Genomic DNA, 22,464 nt, shown 5'->3' with positions numbered 1-22,464 from the left:
TTATGTGGTGCTGAGGAATCGAACCCAGGGCCTCAGGTATGCAAGGCAAGCGCTCTACCACTGAGCCACCTTCCCAGCCCTGCTTAGTTTTTTTTTTAAGAGATAGGGTTTCATTAACTTTGCCCCAACTGCCCTCAAACCATGATTCTCCTATCTCTGCCTCCCGAGTAGCTGGATTGCAGGCATGCAGGGCAAGCGCTCTACCACTGAGCCACCTTCCCAGCCCCAATGCTAGGTGATTTTTATCTTGCATCTTTTACAGACTAAATGGCCAGTCTCCAAGCAAAGGCATTTCCACTGGAAGAAGGCCCTCTTGTTACCCATTTCAACCAACATTTCATATAAAAACCAATAAAACATGAGCAGTTTCCAAGTCTCCCTCTCAAGATACAGATGTAGATATAGATACAACATTTATTTGCTGAGACATTTTGAAGGAATCTCCCAATCACTTTCTGCTAGCATACATCTGCTAAATAAACTGTCTTGAAATTGCAATGGAAGTGGTGCTGGGTAAAACAAGGCATTTAAATAAAGATTTGGTCAGATTATTCAAAGGCTAGCAGAAGAGTCTGGTGAAGATGCTGTCTGGGTTAGCAAGAACATGGATTTGGGGAAACTCTCCTGCATGTGGAAAATTCAGCAATAAATCAGGATGTAGTAGGCCAGCACAGGAAAGAGGCATTGTATGGACATGCCGCACAGGAAAATTGAGGTGCCCCAGGCCAGGGTGCCAGGGTTGGGCTGACTCCTGAATTCAGTCTGCTTGAAAATAGTCATTATGGAAAAGCCACTGGACCTAAACAGCAGGAATCACTTAATGGTCTCCTCTTGTTAATGCTACACACTCATGGCTGCATCTTTCTGGTGACAAGGTACCCAGATGGCTGCTGAAGCCGTCTGCCCACCCCACTTACATTTCTTCTTGTAAATTAAGTCATTAGCTTTCTGGCCTGATAGAGGAGCTCCTGTGCCCTTGGTTGGTCTGAGTCAGCTGCAGGACCTAGAAGGCCAAGAATGAGCCCTACAGCAGGGAGCTGGTCAGGTACGGCAGCCAGGAGCCTGGAGGCTCAGAGGGGGACAGCTGCCGCTTGTCTTCTCCAGCCCACCCCACTGGTGCTGCTCTGCCCAGAGCACTAGCTGCTCAAAAGGCAGGAGCTTCCCAATCAGCCACATTACCAAAACAATTAAAAACAAAAACATAGCCAGGTGCCGGTGGCTCACGCCTGTCATCCTAGCTACTCAGGAGGCTGAGATCTGAGGATTGCTGTTCAAAGCCAGCCCAGGCAAGAAAGTCCATGAGACTCTTATCTCCAATGAACTACCAAAAAATAAGCTGTGGCTCAAAGTGGTAGAGTGCTAACGTTCAGCAAAAGAGCTCAGGGACAGAGCCCATACCCTGAGTTCAAGCCCCATGACTAACAAAAGACAAAATAATGTGGGGGGGGGGTAGAGAGGGGGAGAGGAGAGAGGAGTTGGGAGGTGGGGAAGGAAGGGAAGGTAGGGGAAAAACAAAGGAGGGGGTAACAATGCTCAATAGGAAATGAACTCATTACCTAACTCATGTAACTGTAACCTCTCTGTACAGTATCTTTACAATACAAATATATTTTAAAAATTCAGTAATGTAAAATGTGGAAACTCTGTCCAAATTGCAGGAAACCAACTGTATCTGGGTGGTAAGATAATGTTAGCATAAGTTGCAGCTGGCATTTTAAAAGGGGGGGAAATAGAAACGTAAAGATAGGCTGGAATGGAATAAAAATCGAATACAGTGGAGACAAGCATTGGCTCAGAGAACTTTCAGTTGAATATACTGATTCAGTTGTACATTCACACATTCTAGTTTTTAAAAAAAAAAAAATAGCTAGAGACCCTGAATAGACAACTACCATTTCTGTAATTCCTCTGGCCCCACAGGCTGCTCCCTGAGTTTCTAAATACATACCTCAATGTTGCGCTTAATAAAATCCTGGTTATGTCTGTCCCAGACCTTCTCTGTGTCTGAGAAAGAGTTCTTTTCTGCTTTAATCAGTGGCGCATTTTTTTCCACATCACAAGTGAAACCTAATATTTAAAAATTCAAATTTTCTCATAATTACAACAGTGGCATACTAAAAAATTCACTTTATATATATTATGTATTAAAATATGTAAGAAAACACACAAAGAAGAAACAATTTCTAAATTCCAGACCCAGAACTTCTATATGGAGGGTTTTAAAAGATGCTACCATAACTTCCAATGAAGTTCTCACTACATTTAATGCATTTTCCTACATGGAACTTCCTGCTGTCAATTCCTTGGGAATGATAAGAAGAATGACCAGAGCTCTAAGTCCTACATGCAAAAAACACTTCTGTTGTTATGAGGGTATAAAATGTATGCTTTATTCTATCTTTATATGAAACAAATCTTTCTCTAAAGACAGAATCATGTCCTGCTAGCCTATTAATTTTCCCTCACTTTCTCAACCATAAACCTTTCGTTTGGGCCAGTGTTTAGTAAGCAAAGCCGGGATGCAGTGGGGGTGTCTGCGACCACTGGAACCACCGCTGCAGCCCATCTCATTGGTCAGTTCCTCCAACCTTCAGTAAAAGGGCGGACTAAACTTGAAACATTGAAAGCCTTGAGTAGTCAAAACCAGGCTAAGGAAATTATTCAGAGACTTGCTCCCATAATTGAAACATCTTGTTTTCACTGTTTCATATTTAAAGCTTTTAAACATCATGTGAGCTCTTCATTAAAGTACATGGGCCAGGTACACGCCACCACACCCAGCTTCCTCCACAGAGATGAAGTCTTATGTACTTTTCTGCCTGGGAAGGCCTGGAACCACTCACTCCTGATCTCAGTCTTCCAACTAGTGTGAGCTGCCTGACACCTGGCTCATATGTTCTTCTTAGTGCATATATCTATATCTATCTATCTATCTATCTATCTATATATATATATATATATATATATATATATATACAGTTTAATCTCATATATAAACAATACAACATTAAGACAACTGAAGTTAATTGGGCACCTGTGACTCACACCTATAATACTAGCCACTCAAGAGGCTGAGATCTGAAGATCGTGGTTCAAAGCCAGCCCTGACAGGAAAACCTGTGAGACCATTACTTTCAATTAACAACCAAAAAAGCCAGAGAAGTAGAGCTGTGGTTCAAGTGGTAAAGCCTTGAGCACAAAAGCTCAGGGACAGTATCCAGGCCCTGAGTTCAAGCCCCAGGACCCCACACTTACACACACACACACACACACACACACACACACTGACAGATGAAGTTAAATGCAGCCTTTTTTTTTGTCAGTCATGAGGCTTGAACTCAGGGCATGAGTGCTGTCCCTGAGCTCTTTTGCTCAAGGCCAGCGCTCTACCACTTTGAGCCACAGTGCCACTTCAGGTTTTCTGGAGGTTAACTGGAGATAAGAGTCTTACAGACTCTCCTGCCTGGGCTGGTTTTAAACTTAGACCCTCAGATCTGTCTCTTGAATAGCTAGGATTGCAGGTGTGAGCCATCAGAGCCTGGCTATATGCAGCTATTTCTATTTCTATGATGGAGTTTCTTTAAAATATACTTCTAATAAATTATGGATGGGAACACTGGACATTCTGGCCAGATTATTTCCCTAGAAATGCCTTCTTCTCTCCACTCGTGTTGATGTAGCATAGCTGCCGGCTTCCTACAGTGACCCCTGATGCTTCCTGGGTCAGATGGGCTGCTTGAACCAGGGAGAGTCACCTCGCCTTTAATTCTGGACTTGAGTTCCCTCAAGCACTGACATCATTGCTTTTGGAAACCAAAGAAAGTGGTCTCTCACCAAGATCCTTCCCATAATTTTACTTTGCTTAAGCCATGTTTCCATGGTTACTTGCATCAGGAGTTTGTAAAGTTCTTTATTATACAAATTTTCAAACATTCAACAGTAGAATGGTGTGTGTTCAACAAGTGGCTTCAACAAGGACCAACTTATGGCTGATTATAAGCTACCCTGAACCCTATCTCCTTCTGCTCACCTCTAGATTGAACACATCAGATCGTCTCACCCATGACCATTTATGAACACAGCAAGTATTCCCTGTGATCATGCATGCAATCACACAAATTAATACATACCCTGGTCGACCTTCTGCATATGGTTTTCATAATCTTCTGGAGGGAGTTGCGTGTGAAACACTGAGAAAAAATGTTCTTCATCTTCATAATGAGAAGGATCTAGTGGTTTAAACAGTCACTGTTCAATATTCACAAAAATAATTATCTACACAGCTCTTTTTAAAAGATCAGATCTGTTTTATAATCTTCAATTGTTGTTTTAATATTCTTCAATTGCATGATTAAAAATAATAATAATATGTCAATCCAGGCCCCAGTGGCTCATCTCTGAAACCCTAGCTGGTCAGGAGGCTGAGTTCTGAGAACTGCAGCCAAAGCCAGCCTGGGCAGGAAAGTCCAGTCATGGAACTCTTATTTCCAATTAAACACACACACACACACACACACACACACACACACACACATACACACACCACCAGAAATGAAGCTGTTGCTCATGAACCTTGAGCACAAAAAGCTCAGGGATAGTGCCCACGCTCTGAGTTCAAGTCCTAGAACCAACACAAAAAATAAAATAATAATATTAATGTCAGCACAAATGATATCATCTTTGTGTATGGAACTCCCCGAAACTAACTACAGAAGTAAAGATGCCAATAGCATTTCCCTCGAATGTATAGAACAAAAAGGATTAAGAGAGTAGGTTAAAACATCACAGTAATGCCCAGAGATGGTGTACCCAAAGCCTAATGCACCAATACAATGCAGATACATTCTTGGTAACTGTAATTGTGATGTTCTTTTTCCAATTTTAGACCTCCAAAAGTTGACGATTTCAAATATGCGACCAGTCATTAAGACAAAAGATAGTGTTTGAAAGAGAAAACGTGGGAAATTCTTAGTTTCCTTTCTTCCATTTTTGTTTTTGTTTTCTTAATACATACATCTATTTCCTTTCTTAGAAGGCCTAGAACCAACCACTCTCTAGAAGCAACAATCAAACCAGGTATCAGACGTTGAGTGCAATACCACTTTTCTTTTCTTTTTTTTGGGGGGGTCAGGTAGTGGGGCCTGAACTCTGGGCCTGGGCGCTATCCCTCAGCTCTTCAGCTCAAGGCTAGTGCTCTACCACTTGAGCCACAGTGCCACTTCCGGCTTTTTTCTTTTTGCTTATGTGGTACTGAGGAATCGAACCCAGGGCCTCATGCATGCAAGGCACGCGCTCTACCACTGAGCCACCCTCCCAGCCCTGCAATACTACTTTTTAACAGAAGCAATCAAGGACCCCCGGAGGAGTGGTTGATTCTGGGACCTAATAGGAAATGCAGAAGTGTCTGCGGCATCCTGCAGCACCAGGGAGTGAGGACAATTATGACAACAGCAACCACAGAAGCCCACAGAGATCAAGACTTGTCAGAGTCACAGAGCCACCAGGGGAGCTCCCAAGCGCTAAAGCCGGAAAACTTGGAGAGCAAAACAAACCAAGCAGTATTAAATTCTAACCCAAAGTGTACAATCATTATCCACATTCAGCATAAATGAATGGGAGACAGCAGATGGATCTACCGTGAAGGATAATTCAAAATAATGTATGCACACACCCTGCTTTCAAGGAGGGAGAATACATAACTCCATTCCCTAAACGGGCTTCACATAACAACTTCCTTCCAAAAAGTACAGTATGGAAAAACCAGGCAAATATCCACAGTGATGCTATGTTAACATTATGATGTAATATGACAGAAATACCACTCTACCCTGTAGGAAGACTTTCCTCGCTAACATAAAACCTCACTCTATCCATGAGAAAATCGTAAGATTAATGCCAGTGGCTGAGCATTCTATAAGAGACCTGATCAGTATGCCTTTAATTTGTCACAGTCATTAAAAATAGACAAGACTGAGAAGAGTCATAGGCAGGATTAGATTAAGGAAGCATGTAACTGTAAAATGCTAACTTCAAAAAAAAAAGGATGACTACACAACGTGTGGGTGGAGACAGGAGGGGAAAACTGGGAGAGAGGGAAGGGATGACATTGTCCAAAAAGAGACGTACCCTGTTAGTGGTGCCGTGGCTCAAGTGGTAGAGTGCTAGCCTTGAGCAAAAAGAAACTCATGAAGAGCACCCAAGCCCAGAGTTCAAGTCCCAGGGTGGGCAAAAAAAAAATGTACTCTTTACCTGACTTGTGTAACTGCAACTCCTTTGTACATCACCTTTTTTTTTTTGGTCAGTCGTGGGGCTTGAACTCTGGGCTTGGTTCCTGTCCCTCAGCTCTTCAGCTCAAGGCTACCACTTGAGCCACAGCGCCACTTCCAGTTTTCGGAGCCATTTATTGGAAATAAGAGTCTCATGGACTTTCCTGCCTGGGCTGGCTTTGAACCGTGAGCCTCCTCAGCAGCTAGGATTACAGCCATGAACCACTGGTGTCCGGCTATACATCACCTTTATAATAACAAAAATTAAACTTAAAAGAAAAAGAAAAAGATGGAAGCAGAGGTATGGTTGAAGTGGTAGAGCAGCAGCCTTGAGCAAAAGGAGCTCAAAGACAGTGCCCAGGCTCAGAGCTCAAGACCCAGGACTAGCAAAACAAGAATGTACTCTTTACCTGACCTATGTAACTGTAACCCCTTTATATATCACCTTTATAACAATAATTAAAACATTAAATAAAAAAGAAAAAGATGAAAACAGATGTGTGGTTCAAGTGGTAGAGTAGCACCCCTTGGCAAAAAAAGCTAAGGGACAGTACCCAGGCCCAGAGTTCAAGCCCTAGGACCAACAACAACAACAACAAAAACCTGAGAACATAGAAATGAAGTTGGACTTGAGTGAATAACAACCTCTCAACTTTAGCTCACTAGTTGTAACAGATGAACCACACTAATATATCCAGATTCTTTAATTGCCATGAAAAATCAGCATACGGAATTTTATACTAGTAAATTTCCATGCTAAGTCGATACTTTAAGATTTCAGGATACTGCAGAACTCCAAAAGGAACTGAAACTGAATCATAAATATGGAAGGAGTAGAGGAGAGTCAGAAGTCTGCTTCCAAGAAATTATTTGGACCAGATGGTCTTTCCAGTGCAATCTTTCAGGTTTTTAAGGAACAGATAATCATGCTATATAAACTGTGTCAAAGCATAGAAATAAACAAGCTGCTACCTCATCTCAGTGTATGATGTTATCAGAGCAGACGATGCAGGCACATGTACCTACACCCCTTCATACTTCTCCTCCCCCAAACCCATACATACGTTCATGTACATATATTCACATGTATCCACATACACACACGCTAATAACACTTTTCACTTTTTTTTTTTTTTGACGATCATGGGTCTTGAACTCTGGGCCTGGGCACTATCCCTGCGCAATTCAGCTCAAGGCAAGCACTCTACCACTTGACCCACAGCACCACTTCTGGTTTTCTGGTGGTTAATTGGAGATAAGAGTCTCATGGACTTTCTTGCCCCGGATGGCTTTGAACTGCGATCCTCAGATCTCAGCCTCCTGAGTAGCTAGGGTTACAGGTGTGAGCCATCAGCGCCCAGCATACTAATATCACTCTATAGAGACAAAAAGTATGAATAGACCTGGTAATTTAAATTTAGTACTACAATAAAAGTCTTCCATAATGAACAGGATTGACCCAGGAATAAATGATTATATTAGTATTTAAATCTATTAATTTTAAAGGTTGTCACAAAAGAAAAATCTATAATAACTTAAACAGATGTTGAAATGCATTCAATAAATTTCAACCCTAAGCCAAGTACCAGTGGTTCGTGCTTGTAATCCTAGATGGGCAGGAGGTTGAGATCTGAGGATCACAGTTCAAAGCCAGCCTGTGCAGGAAAACCTGTGCAACTCTTATCTTCAATTAACCACAAAAAAGCCTAAGTAGAGCTGAGCTCAAGGGCGAGAGAGTGATATCCTTGTCTCTAAGCCTTTTGGCTTAGAGACAACACCCAGACCCTAAGTGCAAGCCCCAGAACCAGCACAAAGCAAAAAACAAAACAAAACAAAAAAAATTAAGACTAAGTTGATAGTTCTCAAGAGAAAAGCTAACTATTGAAAAATTAACACTTTAGGGGCTGGGAAGGTGGCTCAGTGATAGAGTGCTTGCCTTGCATGCATGAGGCCCTGGGTTCGATTCCTCAGCACCACATAAGCAGAAAAAGCCAGAAGTGGTGCTGTGGCTCAAGTGGTAGAGTACTTAGCCTTGAGCTGAAGAGCTGAGGGACAGCACCGTGGTAGACAAAGAAAAAAAGATAACATTTTAAATAACAAGACCCCAGGCAAATAACTGATGAAAATCAGAATAATCTAGCTCAATGTCTAAATAGAAATCAAAACATTTGCAAAGAAGCCAATAACGTTTCTCTATGCCATTAATAACCCACTGACATGGTGGGCTGGAATTATACATCTTGGAGATAACAAAGTGTGATGGGAATTGTATCTCGACTACATAATGTAAACAACTCGCTGGAATATTGTTTTATAGTTTTGCAATATATTAACTGAGGGATGATTGGGAAGAGAGAGGTACTAAATTTCTCAGTATTATGTTTTACATAAAATTATCATTAAAAATTATCACACAGGGGGCTGGGAAGATGGCTCAGTGGTAGAGGGCTTGCCTTGCATGCCTGAGGCCCTGGGTTCGATTCCTCAGCACCACATAAGCAAAAAGAAAAAAGCCGGAAGTGGTGCTGTGGCTCAAGTGGTAGAGCACTAGCCTTGAGCTGAAGAGCTAAGGGACAGTGCCCAGGCCCAGAGTTCAGGCCACATGACCGGACCCAAAAAAAAAAAATTATCACACAGGGCTAGGAAGGTGGCTCAGTGGTAGAGCGCTTGCCTTGCATGCATGAGGCCCTGGGTTTGATTCCTCAGCACCACATAAGCAGAAAAAAAAAGCCAGAAGTGGCGCTGTGGGCTCAAGTGGTAGAGCGCTAGCCTTGAGCTGAAGAGCTGAGGGACAGCACCCAGGCCCAGAATTGAGGCCCACGATCGGAACCCCCCCACACCCCAAAAAGAAAAAAAATTATCACACAATTGCTACAACCAGCTGCTTGGACTTGCCCTGTGCTGAGTAAAGCAGGGGCAGAAGACAACGTGGACATCATATCTCTGACATGGGAGCCTGGTAGACCAGGCCTGCAAACGTGTTCCCTTATTATTTTACCTGGAAGAGGAGCAGGAAGAGAGAATATTCAGTAGGCAGCCCTGTGCCATCTCCTGTCTCTTCACATTTATCAATCTCTCCCAGAGTTCCCTCTTGGATCTGTGCCAGGCCCCCACCCTCATGGCCACCTGACCCCCAGTTCTGTTGGTGGTTTTCCTGTTCTTCTCTCTCCTCTTCTCCTCTCTCCTCCACTGCATGGAGGAGCACAGCCACACCCTCATTCCGCAGGAGCCCGGTTCAGTCACAGGCCACACTGGTGGCTCCACCAAGGGCCAGGCCGTGGCTGCTGGGCACAAGAACCTTCACTATCAATCTCAAGCCACCAGAAGCACACAGCGGGCCTCTGGACCTTCAGAAACTCAGGACACATCTGCCCCCGCCTCCTCTCTGACAAGCCACCATTGTGTCCCCTCTGATTCTCAGCAGCCTCTGCATGGTCACCTGGCAGCTGATTCTACAGAGGCCCAAGTGATGGCCACCTCTGAAGTCTCTCAGCTCAGCCACCAGAAACCCAAGACCAAGGGAAAGAGTTGGCCCCGCACCCTCCACCCCTTGCCTGCACACAGCCTTGGGCTCAGGGGGTGACAGGAGACCCACACACATTTTGTTTGTCCGCTTCCAACCCTGGGTGGGGTTCCATTTCACAGATGAACAGATGGAGGACCACATGGGAATGGCTTTTTACTGCAAATATGTTTCTGACTACATATGGCCTCTTAACTATCAAGGACCCTGCATCAGACACAGCTGCACCCACACAAGGCTAGATCCATGGCCACTCCCATGACCTGCACCTGCTCCCTGCACTCTAGGGCCTTTCTTCCCACTTCCTCCAGGTATCTGTGAGCATCCTCCCCTCCGGACCACGTGCTCTGCATGGGACTTCAGTCCGCAGGTGGAGGCTCATGGTTCTAGAACAGGGTGCTGGATTAACGCCTTGAATGATACCACTGAAACAAAATAACAGTCAAGTTTTATTAAAATTCATTTTTAAATTACATAAAGGAAAAAAAAACAGGAAAAAGAATCCCAGCAGATAATGTGCAAGCAGAGGGAAAGGACTTGTTTAGGTGCTTGAGATGGGGCTCAGTGGAGCTCAGGAGTTTCTGAATCTCTACCTCCACACCCAAAGTTGTGCTCCCAGTCTTAATTTGGAAGTATGCTGGGGCGTATCTGCCGGAGCTAAGTCACTCTTTGCAGGTAAAGGTGGGTCTCTAGATCAGCTAGGACAGTCACAGATTGGAGGCCATTTGTCCTAAGTGACACAGGCTTTTCAGACATCTGCCACTGGTGGAAGAGGATTTTCTTCACAAGCGTTGTTCAGAGACACCTCCTGATGCCAACGCCGTCGCTCTCTACCTTCCTGCCTCGGTGGAATAGAGGCTGTGTCGGATACACTGGACAGCTCTGAGTCACCAAAACAGGGTCGTGCCTCTTCACCTTTTGACTCAGGGGTAAACGAGTATGTCTCAAATGCAGGAAACAAGTAATCCTCCAGGTACAGATCAGCTGCCCAGTGCTGTGCATCTTCAGCTGCCACCACAAGTGGAAACTTTTCTTCCTCACCTGGTGCAGACAGAGGCTCAGTAAGAGCCTGATCAAATGAGCCCTGTGCTGGGTCTGCACCGTCTGCCTCCAATGGAGTGGTGTCTTCCTCATGTGCCCTGGGCATGTGGACAACAAGATACAGAACTTTCTCGGGCTTTGGCTCCTCTGCTGCTGCTTCTGGTGGGGCCGGGACTGTCTCCACGGCTGTGCACACGTCCACCAGGAGAGCCACCTGGGAACAAGGCCGTGCTGGCTCTTCTGCAGACACAGCTGGAGAGAGATGCATGGATCTGAGGTGAAGAGGACTCGCCATCCTGGCCTCCAGGGCAGCTGGCGCACACGCTGATTCTTCAGCGGCTGCCTCAGCAGTGGAGTGGGCACAGCCCACTGGGCGTGCACCACCCTTGGCACTGGGGTTGGCTTGGAGGAGTCACAGCAGAGTCCCCATCCCTGCTGTCCTGGGCGGGGCTGCCAGGTGCCCCCTGCCAGCCTCTCTTTATAAATTGCCAGAAGGTTCTTCTGGGTCTGGGCTGGGGCTGGGGTCTGGGTCGGGGGTTGATCCAGTGTCTGCAGGTGTCCACCAGGCACTTTCTGCAGGATCTCCTGGAGTCGGAACTCATCAAAATCAGGAAAACATGTGGCTTTCCTGGCTATCTCTGGATGAGTTTGCCAGTTGTGGCCAGCTCTGGAATGTGGCTGCCTGGAGACCTGAGTTCCAAGTTCTCTTTGGTCTTCTGTCAGGGCTGAGTCACTTCCTGGGGTGCTCTTACCTAAGCCTCTTTCTCCAACAGGACCCCCACAAAATCTCCCTGGGCTTCTGACTGCTCCTCATAAGACACTCACTATTTGCATAATTGGAAACAATTTTACCAGTACACCCCACCATCCCTGAAAAGGCCTGGGGGCAGGCAATACCTCAGTTTCTGGGAGACGGAGGGGATTCCGACTATTTAACATCTTTGAATGTTGTCATGTGTGCATGAGACCCCCAAGGTTTCATTTTGTTACTAATGCAACAAATTTCTGGTATTGGAAATGAATTTTACAACTTCGGGGCAAGGGTGGGGGGACTGGGAGAGGGAACAGATAGAGGGAGAAAAACGAAGGAGTGGGTAACAATGTTCTACAAGAAATGCACTCATTATCTAATTTAATTGTAACCCCTCTGTTCAGCACCTTTACAATTAAAAAAAAATCATCCTCCAGGAAAAAAAAATTATCACACAAGCTGGGTGCCAGTGGTTCACACCTGTAATCCTAGCTACTCGAGAGGCTAAGATCTGAGGATCACAGTTAGAAGCCAGCCCAGGCAGAAAGTCCCTGAGATTCATCTCTAATTAGCCACCAGAAAACCAGAAGTGACGCTGTGACTCAAAGTGGTTGAGCACTAGCCTTGAGCGAAAAAGCTCAGGGACAGCTCCTATACCCTGAGTTCAAGCCCCATGACTGACAAAAATAAAAAAAACTATCATACAAGAGCTGGGTGCCCATGGCTCACACTTGTAATCCTAGCTACTCAGGAGATTGAGATCTAAGGATCATGGTTCAAAGCCAGCCCTTGCAGCAATGTCCATGAGATTCTTCTCTACAACAAACTACTCAAAAAAAAGCTAGAAGTGTTGCTGAGGTTCAACTGGTAGAAAGCTAGTTGAACATAAAGAAGCTCAGGGACAGTGCCCAGGTCCTAAGTTCAAGCCCCAGGACTAGAAAAAAAAAAAATATATATATATATATTTATTTATTTATTTATACACACACACACACACACACACACACACACACACATATCACACAAAGCAAAGTTAATTTCATTAAAAACACAAAACCATAGTACAATTGAATGCTGCCACCTATTGGTAGCAAGTTACACCCAGTCACAAAAAATACTGGAAACAATAAAACATTCCTGCTTGCCCATGAATGCTTGCAGAAATATTTTTGCTAAAATCTTGGAACTATACATAAATATGGTCAAGACAATTTTTATTTTTGTATTTTGTTAGTACTGGTAACTAAATTTCAGTGAGTGCATCACATCTCAGCAGTTTCCTTCTGTGCTGAAACAGAAGAAATACGACGCTTCCAAACCCAGTGTTCTGTGATCAGATTGGACTCTTGCATTTCTATTGCTTTCTGTCAGACCTGGACTGAAAATACTCTGCTAATAATACATCTAATAGCTGATTCCAAAGTTTCCACTTTCAGGGGCTGGGAAGGTAGCTCAGTGGTAGAGTGTTTGCCTTGCATGTATGAGGCCCTGGGTTCAATTCCTCAGTACCACATAAGCAGAAAAAGCCAGAAGTGGTGCTGTGGCTCAAGTGGTAGAGTGCTAGTCTTGAGCTGAAGAGCTGAGGGACAGTGCCCAGGCCCAGAGTTTGAGCCCCACGACCAGACCCAAAAAAAAAAAAAGTTTCCACTTTCAGAATAATACAATACTAATTACTAGCCTAATATAATTAGCCTGAAATAAAGGTTGACTGCTTTCTTGTTTGGTTTAAAAACAATTTTAAACTACATATGAAATACACCAACTTAAATAATACCTTATATAAAACACCTTAACAACAACAAAATTATTTTTAAAGCAACATATTTAATCAGTCAGAAAAGTTTATACCCAATCAGATTAATGTAGAAAATAAAACTAACTTTTGCAATAATCAGTTACAATAAAAAATATAAGGGGAAAAACATATGTCATTAAGTGACATAAACGTGTGTATGATGTAAAGTCAGCCAGACATTTTGAGTTGGAGGGTTGATGGACATGGGCCTAAGGAAGTCATGCTTTTGTGCCATGCTAAAGGAAGACTGTTTGGGGGGGTTAAATGATCAGCACAAATCCAAACTAACATCCACAAATTAATCCACAAAACCTCTCAACTTAGAAGAAAGGCTACTCAAGGATGGCTCTCATGGGGAGACCCCTGGTCTTGACGGTTCTGGCTGATTCCTTTCCTGGGACCCCTACTATCTATACCTATCCATATACCTATCTACCTATGATACATGATATACAATTCTGCAAATATTGGGGCTGGAAAGGTGGCTCAGTGGTAGAGCGCTTGCCTTGCATGCATGAGGCCCTGGGTTCGATTCCTCAGCACCACATAAGCAAAAAGAAAAAAGCCGGAAGTGGTGCTGTGGCTCAAGTGGTAGAGTGCTAACCTTGAGCTGAAGAGCTGAGGGACAGCGCCCAGGCCCAGAGTTCAGGCCCCACAACTGGACCCAAAAAATAAAAAAATAAAAATAAAAACAATTCTGCAAATATTTAGCACCAGGCCCAGATTTCAGGCCCCAGGATAAAACCCCTCCCTCTCATAAGTGGAGCTGTGGCTCAAGTGGTAGGGTACAAGCCTTGAGCATAAAAACCCAAAACCTTGAACAGCACTCAGGCCTCAAGTTCAAGCCCCAGGTGCACGCACCCCCCACTACCCCACCCCCTATCAACTGTCACAAACTACCTATCCATATACACTTAGGAGAGAAACACAAAGGCACAATGCATAAGTGCCTGTTCACATATATAAAATAATATACATACTGAAACCAACTCCGAGATATGGGGAAAAAAGACCTTTTTTTCCTTCTTTTTTGTTTTTAGTTTTTGATGATTCTGTCTTCTTTACCTTTTGTATGATGCATTCAAGTATACATCTTTGGAAGGGTTGGGGGAGGGTACAGAACTAGAGGGAAAAAGAGTGGAAAAGTGCAGCAGTGGAGCTCCCTGGACACGGATGAGAGTGAACTATACAACTGGTGGGTGGAGACGGGAGGGAGGGACTGGGAGAGAGTGAGGGAACAGAAGACACGGTATGAAAGGAGCTGTGCTCATTACCTGACTCATGCAATGCAATCCCTCTGTACATCACCTCTATAATAACAATGAAGTAAATTAATAATTTTTAAAAACTACCATTTCTAAATTTTCATCATCATATAAGTGAGTTAAAGAGTGCAAAATTCCATAATATGCATGTATAAAAAGAATTTTCAAGCTGGGTGCCAGTGGCTCATACCTTGCAAGCCTACCTACTCAGGAGAATGAGATCTGAGGATTGTGGTTTAAAGACAGCCCCAGCAGGAAAGTCTGTGGGACTCTTTATCTCCAAATAACTACCAAAAAGCCAGAAGAGGAGCTATAGCTCAAGTGGTAGAGTGCTAGCCAAGAACAAAAAAGCTCAGGGACAGTGTGCAGGATCTGATTCAAGCCCCAGAACTAGCACCAAAAACAAAAACAAAAAAGAATTTTCAGAAGAAAATGTGGTCTATACAGACAATGGAGTTTTATTTAGCCATTAGAAGAGTGAAATTATGTCATTTATAGGAAAATAAATGAAACTAGAGATTCATTATGTAAAGCAAAATAAACCAAACTTAGAAAGACAAATACTTTAACCCCTCTGTACATCACCTTTACAATAAAATTTTAAAAAGAAAAAAGTAGAAGGGGAACTCTCTGGGAAAAGAACAGGGATCAGCAGGATGGGGAAAAAGAAGAGCGGGTAAACCAGGTGCTAGTGGCTCATGCCTATAATTGTAGCTACTCAGGAGGCTGAGATCTGGGGATCAGGTTGAAAGCCAGCCTTTGTGGTAGAGTGCTGGACTTGAGCAAAAGAGCTGAGGGACAGCGCCCAGGTCCCAAGTTCAAGCTCCATAACTAACAAAAATTTAAAAACAAAATTAAAAAAAGAGAGGGTAGCAGAGGAAAGGAATATGACCAAAGTATGAAAATGTCAAGGAAACTCATTTTGTACTATTAATATATGCTAACAAAAACATTTAAAATTCACAAATACACACAAGAGGGAAAACAGAAATATATGTGCAGAATTAATTGGCTGATCTGAAAATGTCTGATGTTAGAGGACTGGAAATGGACAAATCAGCAAGAGACTTCTGTGGAAAGGTGGAAGGATCCCATGGACCTCAGTGATGCCTGGAAGGGCAACCTTGAACTAGTGGAGGACAGCTGGCAGAAAACACCCTCTAGGGGCTGGGAAGGTGGCTCAGTGGTAGAGTGCTTGCCTTGCATGCATGAGGCCCTGGGTTCGATTCCTCAGCACCACATAAGCAGAAAAAGCCGGAAGTGATGCTGTAGCTCAAGTGGTAGAGCACTAGCCTTAAGCTGAAGAGCTCAGGGACAGCGCCCAGGCCGAGTTCAGGCCCCACAACTGGCAAAAAAAAAACAAACCCTCTAGAGAAATCTACAACAGAAAGCAAACACAGACTCCTCCTCCCCTGCCCTGTCCCTCTCACACTAGCTTACAGACACTAAGGCATATTTAAATGCAGAGGAATTACTTATAATCCTACCTAAAGTGAGCCAACTCACAGAGAAAAGGGGAAATTTCATCTTAGTCCAAAGAATCTGTGACCCTGAGGAAAAAGTGAAACAGATACACTTGCAGCTACTCACCAACAGGTTCTTCAGATTCAACAGTCAAATATAAAAACTTCTTTGTATTTTCCATCTCTTCACTGCTTTGCAAGATGTCATTATTTTTTGCAGACTAATGAAAACAAAATTAAAGTTTAGTGTGGAAAGGGAAGGCAAGTATTCTCATTGATTTAAAAAAAAAAAGTCCTGGGACTTGAACTCAGGGCCTGGGCACTGTCCCTGAGCTGCTTTTGCTCAACACTAGCATCTTACCACTTGAGCCACAGCGCCACTTCCAGCTTTTTCTTTGTATGTGGTACTGAGGAATTGAACCCAGGGCTTCATGCATGCTAGGCAAGCACTCTACCACTGAGCCACATTCCCAGCCCCTTCTTGTTGATTTTTATTCTGACATAGTTCCCAATTGTGCACATATAAACAAGAAGGTCTATCTTTATATGTATATTATGTTTATATTTCTTAGGAAAATTTGTTTCCACAAAATTCTGATAACAGGTTTTCCTAGAGAGACATGAAGTGTATGATAATTACTTTCCCAGTTTCTGTTAGTTTTCTTTTTTTAAAAAAAATCCTTTATTCTAAGCTTGTCTTTTTCTGTCAGTCATGGGGCTTGAACTCTGGGCCTAGGTGCTATCCCTCAGCTCAAGGCTAGTGTTCTACCACTTGAGCCACAGAACCATTTATAGCTTTTTCTGTTTATGTGATGCTGAGGAATTGAACCCAGGGCCTCATGCATGCAAGGCAAGCACTCTACCACTGAGCCACCTTCCCAGCCCTTAGATAGTTTTCCAACTCATGAACAACCCAAAGGTAGAGCATCAAATTGAAATTTCAGAGATGCTAAGTTTAGAACTGTTTTATGGTTTCCATTTAAACTCTTCTTTCAAAGGGGCAGGGCGGGGGTTGGGGGGACTTTGCTTTGAGTTTCAATAAAAAAGACTAACTTTTCCTGGCAAACTTCATAGGAATTATTTCTCTAGTTTAAACACTACATTTTGGATGCTATTTTCTTTCCATTGTAATGGACTTCATGGATACAAATACATTCTTATTCACTTTATTCTAAATTCACTTAAATGTCCAGAAAATCTCCCCATGAAGTCAGTCAATAATTAAGGATGGCTCATTCAAAACAGCCATCTGTTATTATCAGATTCAGATTCCTGCCTGAAGAGTAAAATTCAAATATGAGGCAAAGGCTCTATACCAAGTCAGTGCCAACCTCTGCTCAACTTCAGCCTCTCAACACTACAGATAATAGGACCCATGAAGAGCAAAGAAAGCTGATCAGGCACCAGAAATTTGTCAAGATAGGAACAAAAGGAGTGTGGCCCAAAACTCAAGCTTTCTGAAAAGACCTTTACCAGTTCATGAAACAGTACAACTCCCCAACTGGTTTGAGACCAGGGTTTGCTGGAGTGATGATGCTGACCAGATGGATAAACTTTTTTTTTTTTTTTGGTGGGTGGTGGAGCTTGAACTCTAGGCTTGGGCGCTGTCCCTCAGCTCTTCAGCTCAAGGCGAGTGCTCTACCGCTGGAGCCACAGTATGACTTCCGGTTTTCTGAGTGGTTTATTGGAGATAAGAGTTTCTCGGACTTTCCTGCCAGGGATGGCTTTGAATTACATCCTCAGATCTCAGCCTCCTAAGTAGCTAGGATTCAGGCGTGAGCCACCGGCGCCTGGCTCAGATGGATCAACTTTTATGTACTTCTCTCTCTGAACTGTAAGCTCACTAAAGAAAAAGCAGCCATGCACAGTTGGTGAACATAGCCATCATACCCACTCTGCTAATCCCAGCAATGAAGGTGACCCCATCTGACAAAGCAAGGCTGAACTAGGTCTGTCTGTGGGTGTGATCACATCGGAGAAGCCGGGTCTGAAATGTCACAGACCAAGTTATACTATCCAGTTCTCCAAAAATAAGCCCTCTGCACTAACACACAAACACACCACCACCACCACCACCATTACCACTACCACAAAACAATCGATAGAGGCAGGCAACATTCCCACTACCACAGTCCGGACTTCTTAAAGGAAGTCATTTCTGTCAGCATATGGTTATAAAATTCCTACCTTAAGTTCATCCCACAGCTTTTTTCTCATTTCTAAACCTTGCTTCTTGATTTCTTTTTCTCTGTGTTGTTTTTTTGCCAAAATTTTATCAAGTCTTTTCATCTTATGAATAGCATCTTGAAGTTGAGAATCTGATTCTTCCAATTTCAGATCATATGCAAAGTCTGGAAAGTAGAAACTAGTTCAAAGTTCAGTAAAATCATAAAGTCTTGTTTTACTTTTACTCTTTGTTTTTCTATTCTATTTCTGATGAAAATAACTACTACATGGTGGTTATGTGACTAACTTAATTTACAAGGTATTTTATGTATCTTTTTGTATAATTATATAAGAACTCTACAGAATAGCCATCCATCTTAATTTAAGAATTAGGAGGGGCTGGGAAGGTGGCTCAGTGGTAGAGCGCGTGCCTTGCTCATGTGCACCACATAAGCAAAAAGAAAAAAGCTGGAAAGCCGGGCGCTGGTGGCTCATGCCTGTAATCCTAGCTACTCAGGAGGCTGAGATCTGAGGATCGAGGTTCAAAGCCAGCCCGGGCAGGAAAGACCGTAAGACTCCTATCTCCAGTAAACCACCAAAAAACCAGAAGTGGCGCTGTAGCTCAAGTGGTAGAACGCTCGCCTTGAGCTGAAGAGCTGAGGGACAGCGCCCAGGCCCAGAGTTCAAGCCCATGACCGACAAAAAAAAAAAAGAAAAGAAAAAAGCCGGAAGTGGCGCTGTGGCTCAAGTGGTACAGCACTAGCCTTGAGCTGAGGGACAGCGCCCAGGCCCAGAGTTCAGGCCCCACGACTGGACCCCCCCCCCAAAAAAGAATTAGGATGGGCTGGGAAGGTGGCTCAGTGTAGAGTGCTTGCCTTGCATACATGAGGTCCTGGGTTCAATTCCTCAGCACCACATAAGCAGAAAAGGCACTGTGGCTCAAGTAGTACTGTGGCTCAAGTGGTAGGGCGCTAGCCTTGAGCCGAAGAGCTGAGGGACAGTGCCTGGGCCCAGAGTTCAGGCCCACAACCAAAAAAAGAAAAAAAAAAAGAATTAGGATAACAGAATCCTTTCAAAATTCTAGTAAACCATAACACCAGGCTTACAAGTAGTTCTCTTAAGATTTTAAGCCTCTAATTCTTTCTCCTTCATTCTGCAATATTTGTACATATAAGATTAACAAATAGAAAGTGTGGCTGGGAGATTCAGACACTATTCTAATGCTGCTTCAGATTGAGTAAAATAAAAGGCATTGTACATGTAAGAGCTAGACACAGGAAAAAGCAGGGGAAAAATTAAGCATAGAGTGTGAAGACCTGAGTACAACAAACACAAAACCAGTTCCATTCTCAAACTATTGCGTAAGTACTTTTCTTCAACATAATCTTTCTCTCTGAGGTATAGGCAAATTGTTTTATGACTACTTCCCACTTTGCCCCACAGAACATTAAGATGATGTGCATTATCCTAAAATTATAATATTAATAATGATTTTCCTTTATTGATAAAATTAATGTCTGCTTCATGATGATGCAGATATCCCTGAGTGACGCTGGCTTCCTCCTCCTCCTGCCAGTGCCTGGTTATAAAGAAGACAATGACATCTGAAATGAGGGACAGACTTGACTGCTGCGAAGGCAGCACTGGTTCTACCCGCTTTTGCTCCCCCAGCACACTGGGGAAACTGCACTCAGCGCTCTGGTGAAACAGTGTTGGTCTTAGAGCCCCTGCAAGGCCCTCAGAAACACCTCCATCCCAGGACTCTGAAATCACCGAGGCCAAAAAGTAGCTTTCAAAATGTAATGTTATCAATTTTAATGGGATTATCCCTTGAGGAACATTTATAAATAATAGAATATATTTTATCCACCCACTTTAGTAATTGAAATTATCCATAAATTATAAATACTTCCTATTGGACTAGTATAGAGTTAACAGTTTCTAAGTGATATATTTTGTTATATTTCTAAGTGTATTTAGGGTTCTCAATATTCTTAAGTTTAAAAAAAAAGAGCTAGCTGCTCTTTATAGCTGTGGTAGCTCACATCTATAATCCTAGCTACATGAGAAGCTGATATCAGAATCATGACCTAAGGTCAACTGGGCAAAAAGCATTCACAAGAACCCTTCTCAATCAAAGCCTACAATCCCCCAGCTGAGATCCAGTGTACTGGGATTCCAGGCCAGCCTGAGCAGGAAAGTGTGGAAGACTCCATCATTCCAGCTAATGGGAAGTCTAAAACAGGCAGGTCACAATCCAGGCACATGCCTGAGCAGAAAGCAAGACCCTATCTCCAAAGTAACCAGCACAAGGAAGGACTGGATGTATAGCTCAGCAGCAGAGCACCTGTCTATGCCTAAGTTCAAACCCCAATACCATCACCCCCAAAAGGGTGATTTTCTCATGAAAACAATCACTATTTTGGGCATATTATTTCTACTCAGCTAATACATGTCATTTTATTATTCTGAGGATAACATGGACAGATAACTGTCAGGTAAGTACCCTACCTGAACGGTCCAGTGTGATCTGATCTTGAGCAATGCCCACATCTTCATCCGGCCCGGCCTTGGCCCATTTTACTTTCCCAGAGTAGTCAGCCCATTTGTCAGCACTGCTGGGTCTTCGTTCTTCCACAGTGCTGTTTTCTGAGCGGTTCTCTTTACCAGAACTTAGCTTGCTTGCAGTATCGACCTAAGAATAATGTTTTTAAAAAGAGATTACAAAATATGTAATTTCTCCTTCTGGACTATAGGATACTGAAAAAATGTGTTTTCCTCAAACTTTATACTTCAGAACATTTTTAACACTAGTGGAAGCATATGTCCACAGACACAGATACTGGCACTGAATTCTCTAGAAGCACAACTTTTTAATTAAGTGTAATGTCAGTGCAGACTTACACAGCGTAACATTTACATCAGATAAGTACCATTCTCCCTTGGCATGTAGCAGTGATGAAGAAGGGCCTGTCAGTCTCCGGGGAGGCTGGCTGAGCACACGCCACCTGTGGAATGGGAATGGTTGAAAAGTGGTCAGTCTGCATTGAGATGTGGCTCCGATGAGGGTCTTCTCATCAAGACTATGTGCTTTATGTGCAGGCCTCCCTGTCTGAGGACACTTGGCATCCAGGAAAACCCCAAGGGCTGAATAGAATACAAAGTGAAAGCCATACGTGCGTGAAATTCAAACCAATCAATAAGGTTCACAAAAAGGAAGATAGCCAATCAAAACTAGCCTAACCCAAGATATAAAACCTGTCAACCCTGTCTTGGCACACTATACCCTCTAGCTGCCCACCATTTTGCCTTGCTAGTGGAGGCCTAATAAATCTTTGTCTTTCTTATTCTCCTGTGTCAAAAAATTCTTTACCAACTCATGGCTTCAAACCTTCACAGTTTTTCTATTGCATTTTGGTTTCCTTTTACATTTTAGCAAAGTTCATTTTGAAAAGACCAAAAGTTCAACACAGGTGTGTTTTCCTGAAAGAGAGTGAGAGAGAAGACAGAAACAGAGACAGAGACAGAGAGAGACTTCCCTCCCAATAAGGAATTGTCTGCTTCAACTCTTCTGATCTCAGGCATTGGAAGGTCCTATGTTCCCTGTGAACCAGATGTTCAACACTCTACCACTGCAACTCTCCTAGAGATCTGCAGTCCAGGGGACAGGTGGAGCTGGGATTTACCCTGCTAGGAACTGGACCAGCATCCCTGCTGGACACAGGATATTAACCCAGCAGAACTGAGCTAAGTTGGTGGTTCATTAATCATAGCCAATCTGTACTGAGGGCTGAAATCAGCCATGTCTGATGCTTAAGTAGCTTGTACGCTGGCCTCACAACTACTCACAATGACCCAGTGGTGTAGGCATTGACTTTCCATTTAACAAAGGAGAACAAAGATGTAGTAGGAAATAAACTAGCGATGACCCAACTCATAAATGAGCGAGAAAGAATGAAGAAACATGAGGAAAGTGAATATACTGTCAAGAACAGATGGATTCAGGGGGGGAAAAAGGAAAAATAAAGTAAACAATCCAGAAATTAAAGATATATCATCAAGGGCTGGGAAGGTGGCTCAGTGGTAGAGGGCTTGCCTTGCATGCTTGAGGCCCTGGGTTCAATTCCTCAGCACCACATAAGCAAAAAGAAAAAAGCCGGAAGTGGCGCTGTGGCTCAAGTGGTAGAGCGCTAG

At 43.4% G+C, this 22,464-nt stretch overlaps 1 protein-coding gene across 1 annotated transcript in view; it reads right to left on the bottom strand.

The window, feature by feature from the left end:
* Positions 1-22,464, bottom strand: part of Fsip1 (fibrous sheath interacting protein 1) — a 96,317-nt gene that overhangs the window by 72,764 nt on the left and 1,089 nt on the right. Inside the window, 5 exon segments of the mRNA XM_013010009.1 lie at positions 1,954-2,067; positions 4,131-4,229; positions 16,232-16,325; positions 18,292-18,455; positions 20,782-20,965. Coding sequence (XP_012865463.1) covers positions 1,954-2,067; positions 4,131-4,229; positions 16,232-16,325; positions 18,292-18,455; positions 20,782-20,965 — 655 coding nt within the window.

Source organism: Dipodomys ordii, unplaced genomic scaffold (genome assembly GCF_000151885.1).
Source record: "Dipodomys ordii isolate 6190 unplaced genomic scaffold, Dord_2.0 Scaffold11, whole genome shotgun sequence".
Taxonomy (NCBI): Eukaryota; Metazoa; Chordata; class Mammalia; order Rodentia; family Heteromyidae; genus Dipodomys; species Dipodomys ordii.
This window is presented reverse-complemented; position numbering and strand designations above follow the sequence as displayed.